Source organism: Protomyctophum bolini (genome assembly GCF_963924005.1).
Source record: "Protomyctophum bolini genome assembly, chromosome: 1".
NCBI classification, from domain to species: domain Eukaryota; kingdom Metazoa; phylum Chordata; class Actinopteri; order Myctophiformes; family Myctophidae; genus Protomyctophum; species Protomyctophum bolini.
This window is the reverse complement of record NC_137862.1, coordinates 5,848,194-5,866,641: the sequence shown is the minus strand read 5'-3', so window position 1 is coordinate 5,866,641 and position 18,448 is coordinate 5,848,194. Positions and strand designations below refer to the sequence as shown.

Sequence of the window (18,448 nt, the reverse complement as noted above, 5' to 3'; positions counted from 1 at the left end):
CCCTCCCCCTGCCACATAGTTGAAGCCAGGCGATCACAACTTCATGCAAACCAACTTCATGCTTTAGTTCGACGGCCAATGTTTCGCTAGCTCCAGGTCTGTGTTGTGTTCGGGTAACTATACTGGGGCACATATCAACTTATCAAGTAAGTAAAAACAACGTACTATACTGACCAACGATTGACAGTAATATCATGTTCTCACCAATACGCTAAATCAGGCGCATTTTAAATTTCAACTTTTTGTTGATCTTTAGCTGTGTGTCTGTCTTTGCTAGTACGGAGGAGAAAAAAAAAAGAAAAACTCGCGTCATCAGAGAGCTGTCAGACAGCTGAGTTTACACAGACTTTAATGACAGCCATTCTGTCTTTACTGTGGACCGTGTACGGCTCGGCGGGAGTCCCTGGACGGGTCGGACTCGAATGGCGTTTATACAAACAATACATTTTATTCGGAGTTATCACAAAACAATCGTAAACTATGGTCAGCTTAAACACCACTTCCGAAACATAGACAACCATAGATAGCTGTTTTGATATGGGAGTTGTAGTTTTTTGTGGATTCCCCGCAGCTCTATTTTAAGTGCTGAAAACATAATAATGCTGTAAGCATTATCGCGAGATGAATGTCTGTCTGTGTCTACTCTTAAGTGTCCATTGCAACTTCATGCTTGCTTCGACCAACAGCAGTTCACCTCCGATTATTAACAGATCAAGCCTTCACATGGTGACACTTGACAGATTGATATGCTGTGCTACTACAGCTGCCATAATGTAAACTCTGCATTAATTAATGTGAATTAAGTACAAGTGTCAGTAGCACTTTAATAACCAATTAAACCAATGTGCTCTGTTGTCTCAACAACACACACTGTACCCAAAGTACAACCAAAACAACTTTGGCCTCATTGTGGCATATCACAGACTCAACGGGACTACAATTCCCGCGATGCCAAGTGTCTACTAGTAGCGCAGTGTGTCTCGCGCATGCGCACCAACAGTAATTGGATATCAACTTGGCCAAAACAGAGCAGCGGGTGATAAAATGGTAGGTAAAGATAAAGATGACAAATCCCAGACCAAATTTAAGAACCCAGTGTTAAACCAGTGCAAAATTAGCCACATGAATATGTGTGCGTGACGGGGGACACCAAATATGAAGGAGAGCGGTGGTGTGTCCTCTGTCAAAATGATGTCTGGTTCACTGTGTCGAATATATGAGGGAAATGGAAGGTCAGTTGTTGGTATTTTGAGCCCGTGGGGCACGTACCTTTCCCTTTTTGGTGTCTGCCTGCCCTGCCCCTGGACTGTCTGTGCTGTGCCGTGCCGGGTTTAAGACTGCATAACCTGCCAGCTGCGCCTCGCTCACACCCCATGCTCTGGTAAACTGGGTCGCGACAGACTAGCTTGTCTCTGTGAATTGTTTGATCCACGTCCACCACCACCGCGGGTGGGTCAGGATCTGGACTGCAATCCTCCACATAGACATTACTATACAGCTTTGAATTTATAGCACCTATAGATCCGTGTATTTCTGCTGGTAAACAAACGGAATCGTATGTACTATGTATGCGCGGGTGGCAAATGCTGTCATGGAATTGTTCTTTGACATAGCGAGCTTTTTACGATTATAGCTTGTGGCGCTTGAGTGCAGAAGTTTTAATAGTAGTGATTACACGTTTTGTTGATTGAAGGAATGTAAACAATAATGGCTTTGACTGATCTTACTACACACAGTGACACATTTATTACACCTTGTGTCTTTGGAAACATTGGATTACGTGTTGTAGACAGACAGACATTTAATACACAACACATAATGCATATTATTATTTTAACCACTGTGCTATATATTTCTCTATTGTGTATACTTGTAATATGTGACATGTTGTCTTGTTGATGTGTTTCTGCGGTGTGTCATACAGTTGAATTGAGCACATTTTATTCGAATCTAGCTAGCTTGCAAATACAAAGTAGTAGGCTATACCATACAGATTCAGCTGTCCTGAGGTTGATCATAGCAACAAGTTTGCTGTAAAGATGAATATAGAAATATATAGAAATATTTTGATCAAACCATCTGAAAGTTTAAAGACATGTATTTGTATTGGCACGCTTTGCAATGAATTAATGTGTGCACCCATTGGTTTTTTCACTTGCAGCATAAGCTGAAGTCATCGCAGAAGGACAAGGTTCGCCAGTTCATGTCCTTCACGCAGGCAGGGGAGAGGACAGCCGTGTACTGCCTGACACAGAATGACTGGAAACTAGAAGTTGCCACAGACAACTACTTCCAAAACCCAGACCTCTATTATAAAGAATCCATGAAAACCTCTGTGGATCGCAAGAAGCTGGAGCAGCTCTACAACCGATACAAAGGCAAGCTCTGGTGGCAAACAGAAGCTCTAGAAACAGAAGCTCTAGGGGCAAACATAAGCTCTAGGGGCAAACAGAAGCTCTAGCGTTTCAAAGCTGAGGCTCCAGCCCCTGAATCGCTAGAGCTCGACACCAACTCTGAAAGACAAATGTAGAGATCATGCAACGGTCTGCTAAAGTAGTATAAATTAGGTATTTATACTCGCCAAAAAGAAAAACATCTACAGTCTGTTTTGTCTTATATTATATCGTATAGTAGATCTGTTCTTGTTGGCAAGCGATGCAATACAACGACGGGGTGCCCCAGGACTCTATACTTGGTCTGCTCCTTTTTTTCTTCCGACACCAAACCTTTTTGCCATAAATAGCAGATAAACAAGCTAACAGCAAGTTGCAATACGAGGTCCCAATGCATTGCGGTGCGACGCGTTGTCAACTTGTACATCTGCTATTTTCGCAGAATGTTGGCCCCAGAATAGGGACTCTATGGTTAATCTGATTAACTAACTCACCTCTGTTGTCTTTACAGACCCCCAGGATGAGGGGAAGATAGGCATTGATGGGATCCAGCAGTTCTGCGATGACCTCATCTTGGATCCAGCCAGCATGAGCGTTCTGGTGGTGGCATGGAAGTTTCGAGCTGCCACGCAATGCGAGTTCAGCAGGAAAGAGTTCCTGGATGGCATGGCTGAGCTAGGGTGAGCAGCAAGGGATGTGGCAGCCTTGCATTTAACCACTCAAGCCCTACAATACTTTATTTTATGACGAATAGTGAAAATGGCTCTACATACAAGCTCACAAACGAAAGTGGTTAATGCTGTTAATTTCTCAGATGTAAACAAAAGGGTAGTGATAACTAAAGCATAGAATGACAGCTTATATTGTATCCTTAAATTGACCAGTTCAATGAGCATTTTTAATCAGTAATTTAAAGTGGTTTGTATCAGAAAGATAAAGCCGTGAAGGATCCAGAAGTTGTTGTTTTAACATCAATAGTTGTATATATTCAGCACCATAGTAGTCCATTGCAAATACAATGCAGCATTGGAAGTTTGGTAAGTTTGTTTTGTGTTCCACGCTTTGGTGATGTTTCGCTGTTGTCTGTCTGTTCTCCAGCTGTGACAGTCCAGAGAAACTGAAGGCAATCCTCCCCAGACTAGAGCAAGAACTGAAAGACACAGGGAAGTTTAAGGACTTCTATCAATTCACCTTCAATTTTGCTAAGAATCCAGGCCAGAAGGGCCTAGGTAAGAAATACCACTGTATTTAATGATAAAGAAAAGAAAGATGAGAAACAATGCTGGTGGTTGCTGCAAAAACAAAGTGGTCTTCTTTCCCATCACAATAGAGCGCCGAAGTCCTGACGTCACTCGCTCGTCCCCTCGATTCCCCTGGTTCACGGAAGTAATTGATATGATATGATATAGTACTTTTACTTTATTGTCAGTTCACACTGAAATTTGTCTTGCGACACAGCAGCCAAGTATGCAGAACATATACAAAACACAAAGAACAAGACAATTTACATACATAAAGACATGAGCAATATCCACCGCTTAGATTATCCTGTGGCTACTACATCTCCTGATTAAGCCTCAAGGTCGACTGGTAGACAAAGGACCTCTTTAGTCTGACCTTATTGTATGCTGGTACACCACATCTCCTTCCTGAAGGTAGCAACCAGTATCTGTATCCAGATACAAATGTCTCTATGGAGAATAACATGGGCTGATTTGTTTATTTTTCAAACACAGTTATTATATGAGGCGATCTAAAATACCCCTATGGGGATTACAATATAAAGTACATGAACCTGTGGATTTGCTCCCTCTATATATTGACGTCAGACTTCGGTGCTCTATAGAGTGCAAACTATATTGATGTTGATTTTGTGCTGCTAGGGAGAACTTTGATATGGTAACACATTTCACCATGTTGTTTTCTTAACCACAGTATGTCATACGACAAATGGCAAAAAAAAGCCAAATGAACAATTTGTCCCATTTGCACTTATCCAATTTGCCCAAAATAGGGATGCCAGGGTTGATGTGATTAAACTTTACTTAATTTACTTAATTATTTTTTGAGTACACGGATTGGTTAGTAGTTTTACTGGCGTGCCCATAGTATCCATTTTCACAAATATATAACGGGGTGTGTTCACCAGTTATTAAAACATCTTAAAAAGTATTCATATATATTTTGCCACCATTAAGGCCGTAAACGGTATTGGGGGGAAAAGAAAATCTGTGCTCATAAATGTTTTTGCTTTAAAAAAACTAAGTTAAAACGTTTACTTTAAATGTAAATAAGTTAAGACCGTTTACTTTACGTGAGATTTAGCTCATTCATCTTTCCACAAGCAAATTAATGTGACTAATTGTGAATATATCGTACTAGAGGGGTCACTAGAGGGGTCAACCCACATTGACCCTGACTAGAGGGGTCAACCCACAGTGACCCTGCCAGGCGATGGTTAAATAGGCAGGGTACAGTGAATTGTAAGCATTGTTCACCTGAATACCAAACTACCGTACTCGCCGCTTTACCAACTCGTCCCCGCGATTTATTTTAATGTAGTTAACAGTTAATTTAGTATTTCCCTCCATCTCTGAAATCTGAAATTATCTTGTATACAGATTTATTTGATCGTATAGTAGTCGATCTCTATACTATGTAAAAATTAAGAAAGAACAACATGTCACAGAGACGGTAATTAAGTTAATTTAGGACCTTCTAGCAGTTAATTTAGTTTTACTAATCACATTTCTTCCATGTACCGTAGCCCAGGTTTTGTAATGGCATCATCATGCTATCATGACCGTGGATATACAGAGTGAACTTAACACTGATAAATTAATATGATAATACCTTTTTAAATAATCACCAACATGAATTATGTTTGTTATTTACAGCTAGGTAGAGTAGTGGGGCGAGATGGAAAAGGGACGAAGGAAACATTGCAAAGCTGATTCAATATCTACAGATCAAAATGTGTCATAACTTTCCACTCACAGTGGTAATTAAGTTTTAAAAAGTCTTAAATGTACATTACTGATACCTCGTTGTGGTTTGCTGTATAGACCTGGAGATGGCGGTTGCTTACTGGAATCTGGTTCTTACTGGTCGCTTCAAGTTCTTAGACCTCTGGAATCGCTTTCTACTGGTAAGTGTGGGACCTCCACACTGTCAGAACAGTGTTTAATTGCGCACAGAGATTGAAAACGAATGTTATTGTATGTTGTTGTATCTGGATATGAATTTGAATGACAGTTCTTCAGGTTAACTCAACTTAAGGTTGAACTCTTGTTACTGTATATTAGGAACATCACAAGCGATCAATTCCTAAGGACACCTGGAACCTGCTTCTGGACTTCGGCAATATGATAGCCGATGACATGTCAAACTACGACGAGGAAGGTGAGCTCATTCAGCTCCCCGTGGAAACGGTTTTGAGTGTATACTTTATTCATTCCATGATGAATCCTTATCATGGTCGCAGGTCCAGATATCTCACATATATATACTGGTGCTTCTGCAGTGGTTGTGCTGTTTTCTATTCAGCTGTTTTGTTTCTCTGTTGCATTTACTGCACTTCAGCCATATAGTATTGTATTATTGTCAATGATAGTGAATATATAGCCATATAGTATTGTATTATTTCCATGTCAAAGATAGTGAATATAAAGAGAAAATATTCTAATGTGTTCTGCTACCGTGCCAGCAGAGGGCATCTGCTTCATTCTTAACCCATTCTTCTGACATGAGATCAAATTCTAAAAATGTCTGTTTGAAAATGACAGTTCTCTGAAAAAGCTATGTGTCAGTCGTTCTTCGATTTTTCAAAAATAGCAGACCTACAAGCTCGTAGTGCGCCACTCGGTGGCGCGCTATGAGCTTGTAGATCTGCTATTTTTTAAATGGCTGAAGCATAACGTAATGCTAACACCAAAAGTTGTTCCTGCCTAAAATGGGTTAAGTACTACATCACAGGGAAGTTGATGTAATGAACTTGGCTATTGCATTAAAATCACTTGTAACCGAGAACTGACCTTATTTTGTCTCCCCGTAGGGGCGTGGCCTGTCCTCATAGACGACTTTGTAGAGTTTGCTCGGCCAATCGTGACGGGGGCGAAGCGCAAAACCATATAGTTGCTGCCCTGGCTCCAAGCAAGGGGTGCAAAGTTTTTGTGTTTATCCCATTTTTTTGACTGAGGATTTTTTATACACATGAGCCAAAAAGAGACTACTCGTCAAATAAGCCTTTCTGCAGGCTGTCTGTGAGACTGTTCTGCCAGCTGAACGAGAGCCCATGGTTGGGGAGTACGTGACCTGCCCTGGGACGGCCCGCTCAGAAAGACAAATGAGAGAGAGGGGGGGGAAACGACAGCAAGTGTTTGCTTTGGGTTTTTTGTTTGCTACACAATGTGACTGCTATAGGGCGTCTGCAGGATCCCTCGCTGATGAGAAGCGCTTCTCTGGACTTGGCTCACTTAAGTGTCCCCTCTTCCTCCAGGGCGCCACGCCCTGGTCTGGTGGAAAGGGACCAACAGCAGAAAGGGTTTTCTGCAGATGCAGAGGATGAGGTGTGTGACAGTAGGATGTGGCCTCCTATTTTGACAATTATGAATTGAATAAGGTGTTAAATTCTGCATGTTTTTTTTTTGTTTCCACCTGCATTAAGCAGTGCCATTGAAGATTAGGACAGGGGGGAGGGAAAAAAAACTACATTATTTTCACTGAGATTAAGGGGGGGGGGGGGGGGGTGTAACAGCTAAACACAATCACATTTCAGAGCAGAAAAGAATGCTTGTGTGTGTGTGTGTGTGTGTGTGTGGCCGTGTGTGTGTGTGTGTGTGTGTGGCTGTGTGGCCGTGTGTGTGTGGCCGTGTGTGTGTGTGTGGCCGTGTGTGTGGCTGTGTGGCCGTGTGTGGCCGTGTGTGTGGCTGTGTGGCCGTGTGTGTGTGCGCGCGCGGGTGTGTGTGGCCGTGTGTTTGTGCGAAAACGTCTGCCTCTATAATCTAACATTTAAGAAAAGGAAAATAATCTCATTTGGTTTTATGGTAAAGTGAAAAAGGTCAGAATTGAATAATCCACACTGATTAATGGTGTAAAAGTTCAGATCCACTTTTCATATCGGATTGAGAATTGGAAAGAGCAGCATGCTTTTTGAGCTCCACACCAGCAGATACACTATTGTTACAGTTGTACGATACTGTACCCATAGGATTATATAGAAATAGAGCTTTAGAAGAATGAATATATGAAAAATTAAGAAAACATTTATATCCACGATGAGAAGTATTTGAGAAGCATTTATAAAATCTCTGCGTTTGTCCATTTTTTTTTTCCCCCCCATTTTTTGTTTTTGTTTTGCAGTGTGTAAACTGTTGTACACACACAAGGAGAAACTGACCGGCACATTGACTGTTTTTCTACTCATATCCAGGTGATGACTTGTCTTGTACTTGCCAACTCTACCAACTGCACTGATTGACACTTTTTACGTTGTATCTTTTACCAGGTAGCACTGCACATATCTCTACATAGCCCCTCAGTTTACAGTAGTAGTATCACTTACATTGTACACTTTTGTAAAACGAACGCCTACATCCCAGTTTGCTGTTGTAGGAATTTTAACTTGTTTTTACACTGTTCGATAACTGTTGCTATTAACCTTATTAGCAACTAAAATCCACATAGTGTTTTAGATAGTCAGGTGACAGTGGTATCATGTGATTTGACCATTTCACTACTCCAAACATTGAAAACTTCCAATTTAAACACTTGGGACATTCACTCTTGGCTAAACGCGTGTTACATAAAAATAGAACTCAGGTACCAGTAGTTCTCTCTTCCTCAGCATCAGTGGGAGCCAGAAGCCTAGCTTGTTTACTTTGTCAGTGTTTGCTATGTTCTCTGTGCTGAACACCACCCAGCCACACTGAGACAGAGAGCATTAGCTTGATTTTCATCAGGTCAAGATAAGTATGTTAAAGTTCTCAAATTTGATCCTGCCTAAATCTTAATCAGAGTAGTACCATAGATACTAAAGGTTTGGTAAAAGGGAGGTGGGATGGTAATTCAAATAATTATGCCTGCTTACACCAGATATGGTGTATTTATTTTAGACCAGTTCTGTCATGGCTTTTAACCACATTCAACCAGGCTAAAAGTTTCAAAATAAATATTTTTGATTCTACTAATACAATAGGCAACAAGATGTGCTTTTATTCCACTTAGATGTTTTGGATATGTTGCAACATAACTGTCAAAGATTTGCTTGTTAATCCTCTTGCAAATCTTGGTTCCCTTTACACTCAGATATTGGGTACAATTGGATCAGTCTAGATGGCAATATAAAACCTTTTCCCGGCCTATTCACATGTATTTGGCTAATGACAGGAGATCATTGTGGCTTTGAACAATGCAAAAGAGACACCTTCATTGTCCTAAAATGGTACATGTGGTACGTTTTCTTTTAGTTGTCAATTGTGTTGTCAACTGTGTTTGTAGTCATGATCAGCTCATTTTTCTCAAAACAGTATTATTTATGCTGGTAATAAAAAAAATATATATTGACAGCATATTGTCTTTTGTCATACATACACATTAATGTGGGGGCAGAAGGTTGTCAATAAAGCTTGTTTTATTACCATTTACTAAGTATGTCAAAATGAAAGTGTTTATTGAGGGGCCAACCCTGTCCAACGTCTGGCTTTCGGAAACTATGTCATATTGCAGCCAAGTCTATGGACTTTTGTCTTCAATGTTTGTTTACACACTTTTGTCTTCAATGTTTGTTTACACAAACGCTAAAAAAAAAACACGCTGTGACGTCAAGTGGCAGCCAAGTCTATTTAATGTTTGTTTGGAGCACTTTAAACAGACATAAGACAACATATTCACATGGTGTCCATGTTGGCATTTTTGCATTGAAAAAGCAGGGTGGCATTCCATTACCTTAATGGCAAGATGGCCCCTGTGTGAATATGGTCCTTGTATAAATATAGGAAAAATAAGCAATGGCAAGGCTGAGGGCGACTAGTGAGGGTCATGCAGAGATGATGCTCCATTCTTATCCTCTCCCTGTGGGCTGAGGGGTGTAAACAAGGCCCAGGACCAGCTGACAGACATGAAATCCAGTATAACAGTCCATTACCGTCTCTGACCCCCAGACCAATCTAATCAAGCCCATCCCCTCCCTTGCTGCCTACATGATACCACCATGGCTTGTAGGCCATGGAGCCATGGGGATTGCCTTTTAAGGTGCCACCTGATTACAGTTGAGCCCCCTGCCGCCCCACACAAAGAAGCTATGGTTGATAAAGGCGTGTGCACGTGTGTGTGCACGCGCATGCCTACACCCTCGGGACAGATGGAGTGTTTGTCTGTGATAGAGATAGACTGGTGAGAGACATGATAAGGAACTGGAAGACTTAGGGGGTGGTGGCAGTGGAGGTACTGTGTAGAGTTGAAGACGACGCATTCTGTGGTACAGTCAGACTTAGGGGATGGTGGCAGTGGAGGTACTGTGTAGAGTTGAAGACGACGCATTCTGTGGTACAGTCAGAGAGACTTAAGGGGTGGTCGCAGTAGAGGTACTGTGTACAGTTGAAGACAACGCATTCTGTGGTACAGTGAACAGTCAGAGCAGAACTCTTTGAGCATGTGTGTGGCTGGGTGAAATCCTTGGGAATCTGTCGGGTGAGAGAGATTTCCTTTGTGGAAATCATCAGAAGCTTAGTTCTTAATTTGATCCAAGGTGTCCAGTTGGCAGTGGCTGCCAATCTGTGATGGACTTCTAACCAGTGCAGTTTGTGTGTAAGAGGGACCACAGAAGTTTTAAACAAGGCCTCGAGCATCATGGAGAAGTTCCAAGCAGCCATGGTTCTGGGTGCTGTGGGCGATGCCTTGGGGTACAGAAAGGGTCGTTGGGAAAGCTGCACGTCAGGGCGTCAGATCCAAGAGGAGCTAGCCACCCTGGGGGGTCTGGAGAACCTGAGGTTGGACGCAGACAACTGGCCCTTGAGTGATTCAGTGTTGATGCATATGACCACAGCAGCAGCACTTATAACAGGTAGGTGAGCATTGGATGGACAATACATTGTATGGGTGATTTATTCTTTGTTGGTAATTGGGAGAACTAGATTCAACACGGTTTTATGCCACACTGTAGATTGTCAGCTGATATGCCACATCAGAATTAGTGTGGTTTGTTTTATAGATCAAAGATTGTATAATAAGCTAAAAGACATGTCTTTTAGCTTATTTGACTAGTTTCTATTATCTAAACATTCATCTCTTCTGGACTAACATAAGACCCCACCTGTTCAGATCCACCTTTACTCTTTTTGAAATATACATATAGGACCTGAAAAACCTTCCATATTATAGACCATGAATGTTGATAATCACTTTCTGGCACAATATTCTTTTAAGATACATCCTACTGACATGCCTTAATCCAATCCATAAATAATCCATCAAATGTGATTGTCATCACCATTGTTTCAGAATGTCATCCCTTGTTTAAAGCTTTGTCACAGACTGGATGGGAGGTGCTGAGAGAATAGTCCAAAAATAGAATGTTCTGGGAAAGCCCATGATCCTCAATTCATCTCTCTCTCCCCCTGCCTGGCGAACAATAGCTGGTCAGAGACACCAATGATCCTACCTTCCACGACCCTTCCATGATCCATCAGGGTCATGTTTGCATACAGACACATTCAAACTTACATTCAAACTCAAAGCCAGGGACAGCAGTTCAGTGAAAGGCTGAATGACATCTTTTGAGATTAGGCCACTTGAGTATACGCCTTCCAAAACACAGTGGAGAAACATGCACAACGAAACACACATTCAAACAGGTAAAACAAGGGGTGCCCTATATGTAGTTCACCTGGTAGGAGCACATACAGTACTGTATACTGTACCACATACAGTACAGTAAATAAGGCTTTTTCGAAGCTGCCTGGATTTGAATCCAACCTGAGGCTCTTTGCCCTCTCTCACTGTAACCACTGTAACAATAGAAAATAAAGCACAAATTAATACAATAAAAAAATACATTCCATGCAACAATTATTTTATTATACACCTGAATACAAAATTCCTGATTGATGTCTCACCCTAAACATAAAAAGGAGAAAAATAAATAACCTGACCAACTTTTTTTTTTACAAAATAAGATGTAATATGTTCCCTCTTTACACAGTGATCATGTCTGTCTCTGCTCCCTTTACTAGTCGACGGTACCCTAATCCATTGATCATGTCTGTCTCTGCTCCCTTTACTAGTCGACGGTACCCCAATCCAGGCCGTGAAAGCCATCTCTTGCCGATTGATTGATCGGTTGAAGTTTTTATTTCACAGTATGCAGAAACATTTGAAACGAAAGTACAGGTCAATACAAAAACTGCTACTTGAGGATATAGAACCGTAACGAGCACAAAGACTTGTTTACAAAAGGGTCCTCCATTTGCCAAAGCTTTTACTATACTAAATTAGAAGGGTGCTCTGTGACTGTGTCACCCACTTTGGTAGTATAATGTGTCGCATACTACCAAAGTGCTGTGTCCGCTGGTGGACCCCCCCCCACCCTAATGTGTGGAAACATATACTCACCAATCCTGCAGGCATACTTGGCCTAATCTGCAGCCCAGCAAGCTGAATCTAAATTTAGCTCATCATGCATGCCAAACACGAATGACTCAGTTACTGTGTGTGTGTGTGTGTGTGTGTGTGTGTGTGTGTGTGTGTGTGTGTGTGTGTGTGTGTGTGTGTGTGTGTGTGTGTGTGTGTGTGTGTGTGTGTGTGTGTGTGTGTGTGTGTGTGTGTGTGTGTGTGTGTGTGTGTGTGTGTGTGTGTGTGTGTGTGCGTGCGTGCGTGCGTGCGTGCGTGCGGGGCCAGACTATTGGAGCTTAGAGGACCTCTATCGGGAGCTGGTGCGTGTCTATGTGGAAGCCATGGTGTCCCTTCAGGGGCGCGCTCCTGACCCCGCCACCACGGAGGGCAGCGCCCACCTCAAACCACACAACTTCCTGCTGGCCTGGCACACGCCCTTCAATGAAAAAGGTGTGGTTTTTTTTTAATCTGGTTTAATTTTTATGACAATATAACTGTGGCAGGGGGCGGGATCAAGGTGTCTGTGAGTGGGGGGTGACAGGGCTGGCTTTGTGCCAGCTCACAGGCAGGCGCACCTGCAGCAGATTGTGTCAATTAAATGAAGGACAGCTGCTGTGTATATATGGAGGCTAATGTGCTTGTGTTCTCTGTTGCAGTGAGAGGCTAGCTGGGTCCAGACAGAGCCACACAATACTCCACATTCCTGCCTGTTGTAATTGGATGTTTAATGTCACACAGTGACTGTTTAGTTCATGTTATAGGATTCACACTGAGGACACTGTGACTTGTTACAGTGTCCTCAATGACACCTTGATCCCGCCCCCTGCCACAATAACATGTTATGAGCATAAACGTAACATGATGAAACGTAACACGTAACAGATGACTGCATGTGTACAATTAATGTGTGTGTTGGTGTCCACTATAGGCTCTGGCTTCGGTGCGGCCACCAAAGCCATGTGTGTGGGTATGAGGTACTGGCAGCCTGAGAGACTGGAGACTCTGGTGGAGGTCAGCATCGAGGCGGGCAGGATGACCCACAACCACCCCACAGGTTGGCACATATTAACCACTTCATCCCTATTTTATATTTATGGCAAAATATACAAAATGTACAGTACAGTACAGTACCACTCACTTGAGAGTTAGTTTTCTTTTCGTTTTCTTCTTTCTTTCTTTTTTCTTTTTTTGTTTTTACCAATGACAAGATTTCAAGACTCAACTTTTCAACCTATCTTCATATAATAGGTCCTCACTAATAATCATGAAAAATGGCGCAGGGACTCCCAGTCCATTAAGCAATAAGGTGCGCTTTCCAGCTCCGGAAAATGAGCTGGAAACCCCTCCTTGTTGTACATTTGCATACAGTACATACATTTTGTATGACCATATATTCATACGGGAGCCATTTGCTTGTACAATGTCAGAGCACATACATGTAGTTCCTTTCCAACCCCCCGAGCATGACATTAGAGCAAAATGGCTGTTGTAACTTGTGTGGTAATAATAATAACCATGTCTTTTCTTGAACCAACATTTCACTGCACATACTTGTATGAGTAAAGGACAAATACAAATACAATCTAACAATGTAGCTCAACTGATTATACTCCTGTAGTGCTATATATCCGACTCAGTAAATTCAGGCAAACCATGGGTTTAAATTCTCTCTCGGCAATGTTGTCATAGTGATAAGAGCTGTATCTTGGCTTCAGGCTTCCTGGGCTCCATGACTACCGCGCTGTTCGCATCCTATGCTATCCAGGGGAAGCCCCCTGTGACCTGGGGCCGTGACCTTATGAAGGTCATCCCAAAGGCCGAGGAGTACTGCAGGAAGACCATCCGGCACATGGCAGGTCAGAGTGCATACATGTGTGTGTGGGTAACAGGTAAGGTCGCCCCTTTTCCACCTCGCCCCACGACTCTACCTAGCTGTAAATAACAGGTAAGGTCGCCCCTTTTCCACCTGGCCCCACTACTTCTACCTAGCTGTAAATAACAGGTAAGGTCGCCCCTTTTCCACCTGGCCCCACTACTCTACCTAGCTGTAAATAACAGGTACGGTCGCCCCTTTTCCACCTGGCCCCACTACTCTACCTAGCTAACGTGATTACTGTACATAAGATAAATGCCAGTCTCTGCTGGTCTGCATGTATTTATTATTTTGCAGGGGTGAGTGACATTTCAACTTGCGTCCTCCTCAGACACAAATATAAATATATATATAATGTATATTTCATATACTATGTCATTTATTAGCAAACCAATATTCATATGTGTAAAACTGTGTGTTGTTTTGTAGAATATCAGGAAAATTGGTTCTACTTTGAGGCCAAGTGGCAGTTTTACCTGGAGGAGCGAAGGATAGAGGAGGAAGGACAGAACAAAGCCCTGTTCCCTGATCACTACGATGCTGAGGAGACAGACAAGGTAAAGCTTAAACCAGGACAGAACACACCCCTGTTCCCTGATCACTACGATGCTGAGGAGACAGACAAGGTAACACTTAAACCAGGACAGAACACACCCCTGTTCCCCGATCACTACGATGCTGAGGAGACAGACAAGGTAACGCTTAAACCAGGACAGAACAACCCCCTGTTCCCTGACCACTACGATGCTGAGGAGACAGACAAGGTAACGCTTAAACCAGGACAGAACACACCCCTGTTCCCTGACCACTACGATGCTGAGGAGACAGACAAGGTAACGCTTAAACCAGGACAGAACAACCCCCTGTTCCCTGACCACTACGATGCTGAGGAGACAGACAAGGTAACACTTAAACCAGGACAGAACAACCCCCTGTTCCCTGATCACTACGATGCTGAGGAGACAGACAAGGTAACGCTTAAACCAGGACAGAACACACCCCTGTTCTCTGATCACTACGATGCTGAGGAGACAGACAAGGTAACGCTTAAACCAGGACAGAACACACCCCTGTTCTCTGATCACTACGATGCTGAGGAGACAGACAAGGTAAGGCTTAAACCAGGACAGAACACACCCCTGTTCCCTGATCACTACGATGCTGAGGAGACAGACAAGGTAAGGCTTAAACCAGGACAGAACACACCCCTGTTCCCTGATCACTACGATGCTGAGGAGACAGACAAGGTAACGCTTAAACCAGGACAGAACACACCCCTGTTCCCTGATCACTACGATGCTGAGGAGACAGACAAGGTAACACTTAAACCAGGACAGAACACACCCCTGTTCTCTGATCACTACGATGCTGAGGAGACAGACAAGGGACTCAGGGCCGTAGCTGACCATTTGGTTGCCCTACTCGTAGGATATTTGTGCTTTATTTGATTAAATTTCAACACTCTCAGAGTTACAAAATGATACATTATCAGGATTTTACTGATAGTGTGCACTGTCTGCAGGGCAAAATAACATAATACTAATGTAAAATGAACGCATTCCTGAACATGCAGGTGTATAAACGCTGGAGCTCTGAAGGACGCCCAGGCCGCCGGGGACACGACGCCCCCATGATCGCCTACGATGCCCTTCTGGCAGCGGGAAGCGGCTGGACGGAACTCTGCCGGCGGGCCGTGTTTCATGGAGGTAGCTTTGATTGATTGATTGAAGTTTGCAGAATTACAGTACATTTCCAGCACAGCTCAATACAGAGACTGTTAACTGTGAGTGGACGACACCATAACGCATTACAAAGAGGGTCCACCTTGTTCAATTCATCAAAACATTTAGAGACTACAAATAGACACTTCTATAGTCAAAGAACAGAACAGGAATTCATCATAAAAGGAGTGTCACTGTTGCGCAGCCCAACACACACACACACACACACACACACGACACACACACACACACACACACACTTACAAGTACAGTACAGTACAGTACAGTACAGCACCACTCAGTTCAGATGGGTCTGATTTTTTAAATACCTTTGTACTTTTACTTGTAATTGTAACAGTACTTTCCCCCCACCACTGCATAAAAGTCACCACACTGTTGACTGAGCCCTCCACAACTCATTTGTGTGGTTCCAGGGGCGGGTGAGGCCACAGGCCTGATCGCAGGCTGTCTGTACGGCCTCCTATACGGCATCAGCCAGGTTCCCAGCGGCCTGTACCAGGATTTAGACCGGCGGCAGCGGCTGGAGGAGCTGGGAGCTGCACTCCACAAGGCAGCGTCTGCAGAGAAGTCCTCAGAGAAGTAACCTGCTCTAGTCTACACTGGCGTGACACAGCTAGAGGACCCATGGTCCCATACTGCCCCCTAGTGCACCGTAGTGGTATCTGAATAGCCTCAAGTGGTTTATTTCCTCTCTTCTCTTCTCTTCTCCCCCTGACTGTCCCCCTGCTTTATACTCCATACTGTAAAAGGTGCTCCATACTGTAAAGGTGCTCTATTGAGGTGTGTGTGTGATTAGATTTTCTATCTAATCTGTGGAACAGTAATTGTGTTTTTCTGACACCTGCTAATATGAAATTGTAGGAGATTAGTGAGTAGGTAATTGGTGGGAATCCTGGTTGTTTTGAAAGTAGCTACCCCCCTAGGGATAACCCAGTTAACCCCATTCCCTGACCACTCAAAAAAACTAACCTGTATTAACCTTTACATTTGTATAGCAATAGGCATATACATAATTATTAACTGAACCTCAGGTTATCTATAAAAGCCATACTTTTTACGTGGTTGATTGCTGTGTATTGATAGCATTTATTTGATTATTTTAACTTGTATTATTCAATGTATGCAATAATGAAGCTCAGTGTGGAATTTCCGTAAATGTGATCAGTTGCCATTATCTGCACTGTGATTATATCCTTATGTGTGTTTTACTGTATGGTAAATTCACCATAACCTGGTGTATTATTAAATCTGTTGTGGGATTAAAATGGACTCCACTACACCACTCCTGAATAACTTGTCTGTCTTACCTTAAAATGATGAAGTAATGCAACATCAATAACTGGCACCCTATCTTATTTTATTCCTATCCTATTTCTTGTCTCTTCTTTTACCCACCCCGCCCTGCTATTCCCTAATCATATTTAACAGCTACTACACATGCTAAATTAGTTCATTTCAAGTTTACTTTATATACTACACTGACTAAAATTCACAAAATAATAAAATCACACCCGTGTGAAGTGAGGGGTGCTCTAATCAATAATTGACCTCATACCAACCTTGAAACATACCTTGGTTACGTCAACAAGAATGGTGGTCCAAAATTGGCCAAGGGTTTCCACCGACAAACATACTGACAGCCGATTTGCTCAGACACATATGACGTAAATTATCCATTCTTTGTCAATGGCAGTTAATGTTTGTGTTAAGACAGAATCTACACTATAGCTGTTTATAGGAGGGGCTAGAGCGCCCCTCACAAATAATATAGAAGTTGAGCACAGCTTAACTTTTTCAAAAAGGTACTTAATTGACTCCACACACAATCTGTGACTCCTTCCTATACTTGTTTAGATTTAGTTGTGTGTATCCTTTATTCTCCACAGATTGGGTTCCAAGCTAAATAACATCAGCCCTGATTCCAGCATGCTGAAGAAGTTGCTCAGAGACCGGAGCTGTGGTCCCGAGCTCAGAGGTATTCTAGAGAGCTTACTACACTACATAACTCCCAACGTTGCCAACCACACTGGCACGAATGGAATCTTGGAAACCCCAGTGGCAGTTTCAACACCTGAGAGGAAGATGAGAAACAATACTGAGGCTCCGACTAAACAAACTCAACTAAAGTCAAATTCCAGGTTCACTGATGCACAAAAAATGACAGAACACAAGAGAGGAGGGAAGTGTTCTAGCAAATTTCAGAAGCATGGAGTAGATCAAATAGTAGATGACAAAGCACCACGACGGCTCACTTCATTCCAACTCCTCCAATCCAAATTCATGAGATCCACACCCAAACCACCAACGACCAACCAGCGCCATGTGGGAGCTCTGGCTTCAAGACAAAACAAAGAGACTGCTTTGGACAATAGGGAGAGTTTTCATCGAGGAGGTCAAGGGCTGAAGAGAGGAGGCAGTGTGAAAAATATAGTTGCAAAGTTTGCTATGGCTGAGCAGAAAGAAAGGGGAGTGAATGCACTGGGGCAACAGTCCATCAAGCCTAGACAGATTGGAAAAGGGCCTCTGCTATCGTCATTAATGGAGAAGTTTGAAACCATGGCAACCATCTGTAAAGGAGGTGACTTGAGATGTTCCAATGAAAGGCCTTTGGGAGGAGTGAAGGTTTCAAGTAATATCAAGAAGATTATTAGTTGTTGTGGAAAAGAGCAACAGCAGGACAAATGTCAAACCGTCTATTCACCAAGACAACCGAAGCAGGTGAAGATGACATCTGCTGGACTACAGCTCAAAGAAAACCATTCAACCACAGATGGAGATAAACAGAGACCAGAGCAATGTGGCAATGTTACAGTTGCAGATCAAACTGTGCA

General features: G+C 42.8%; 2 protein-coding genes across 6 annotated transcripts; both read left to right on the top strand.

Moving 5' to 3' along the window:
- Positions 1–24: 24 nt before the first annotated feature.
- On the top strand, positions 25–8,962 carry dcun1d2b (DCN1, defective in cullin neddylation 1, domain containing 2b). Of its 4 annotated transcripts, none has more exons than XM_080769435.1 (7): positions 25–146; positions 2,162–2,378; positions 2,905–3,073; positions 3,492–3,622; positions 5,459–5,541; positions 5,699–5,795; positions 6,448–8,962. In XM_080769435.1, exons 2-7 carry the CDS (start codon positions 2,204–2,206, stop codon positions 6,525–6,527), a joined length of 735 nt encoding a protein of 244 aa, XP_080625561.1. In that variant the 5' UTR covers positions 25–146; positions 2,162–2,203; the 3' UTR covers positions 6,528–8,962. The 4 variants fall into 4 exon arrangements, with proteins under 4 accessions (XP_080625561.1, XP_080625563.1, XP_080625564.1 ...); XM_080769437.1 differs by lacking the exon at positions 25–146 and adding an exon at positions 1,134–1,232; XM_080769438.1 differs by lacking the exon at positions 25–146 and adding an exon at positions 1,360–1,381.
- A 784-nt stretch (positions 8,963–9,746) lies between these two features.
- adprhl1 (ADP-ribosylhydrolase like 1) lies at positions 9,747–16,904 on the top strand. Of its 2 annotated transcripts, none has more exons than XM_080783155.1 (8): positions 9,747–9,836; positions 9,905–10,455; positions 12,288–12,452; positions 12,931–13,056; positions 13,718–13,858; positions 14,305–14,432; positions 15,449–15,581; positions 16,031–16,904. In XM_080783155.1, exons 2-8 carry the CDS (start codon positions 10,242–10,244, stop codon positions 16,198–16,200), a joined length of 1,077 nt encoding a protein of 358 aa, XP_080639281.1. In that variant the 5' UTR covers positions 9,747–9,836; positions 9,905–10,241; the 3' UTR covers positions 16,201–16,904. The 2 variants fall into 2 exon arrangements, with proteins under 2 accessions (XP_080639281.1, XP_080639282.1); XM_080783156.1 differs by having other exon boundaries at positions 9,787–9,870; positions 9,949–10,455.
- Positions 16,905–18,448: the final 1,544 nt, after the last annotated feature.

What these genes read in the sequence shown, in the direction of transcription:
- dcun1d2b (XM_080769435.1), top strand. Translation starts at nt 2,204, where the DNA reads ATGTCCTTCACGCAGGCAGGGGAGAGGACAGCCGTGTACTGCCTGACA. An exon ending in TCCAGGCCAGAAGGGCCTAG is followed by an intron (nt 3,623 to 5,458) that starts GTAAGAAATACC and finishes TTTGCTGTATAG; the next exon opens with ACCTGGAGATGGCGGTTGCT. An exon ending in TCTGGAATCGCTTTCTACTG is followed by an intron (nt 5,542 to 5,698) that starts GTAAGTGTGGGA and finishes ACTGTATATTAG; the next exon opens with GAACATCACAAGCGATCAAT.
- adprhl1 (XM_080783155.1), top strand. Translation starts at nt 10,242, where the DNA reads ATGGAGAAGTTCCAAGCAGCCATGGTTCTGGGTGCTGTGGGCGATGCC. An exon ending in CACGCCCTTCAATGAAAAAG is followed by an intron (nt 12,453 to 12,930) that starts GTGTGGTTTTTT and finishes TGTCCACTATAG; the next exon opens with GCTCTGGCTTCGGTGCGGCC. An exon ending in GACCATCCGGCACATGGCAG is followed by an intron (nt 13,859 to 14,304) that starts GTCAGAGTGCAT and finishes GTTGTTTTGTAG; the next exon opens with AATATCAGGAAAATTGGTTC.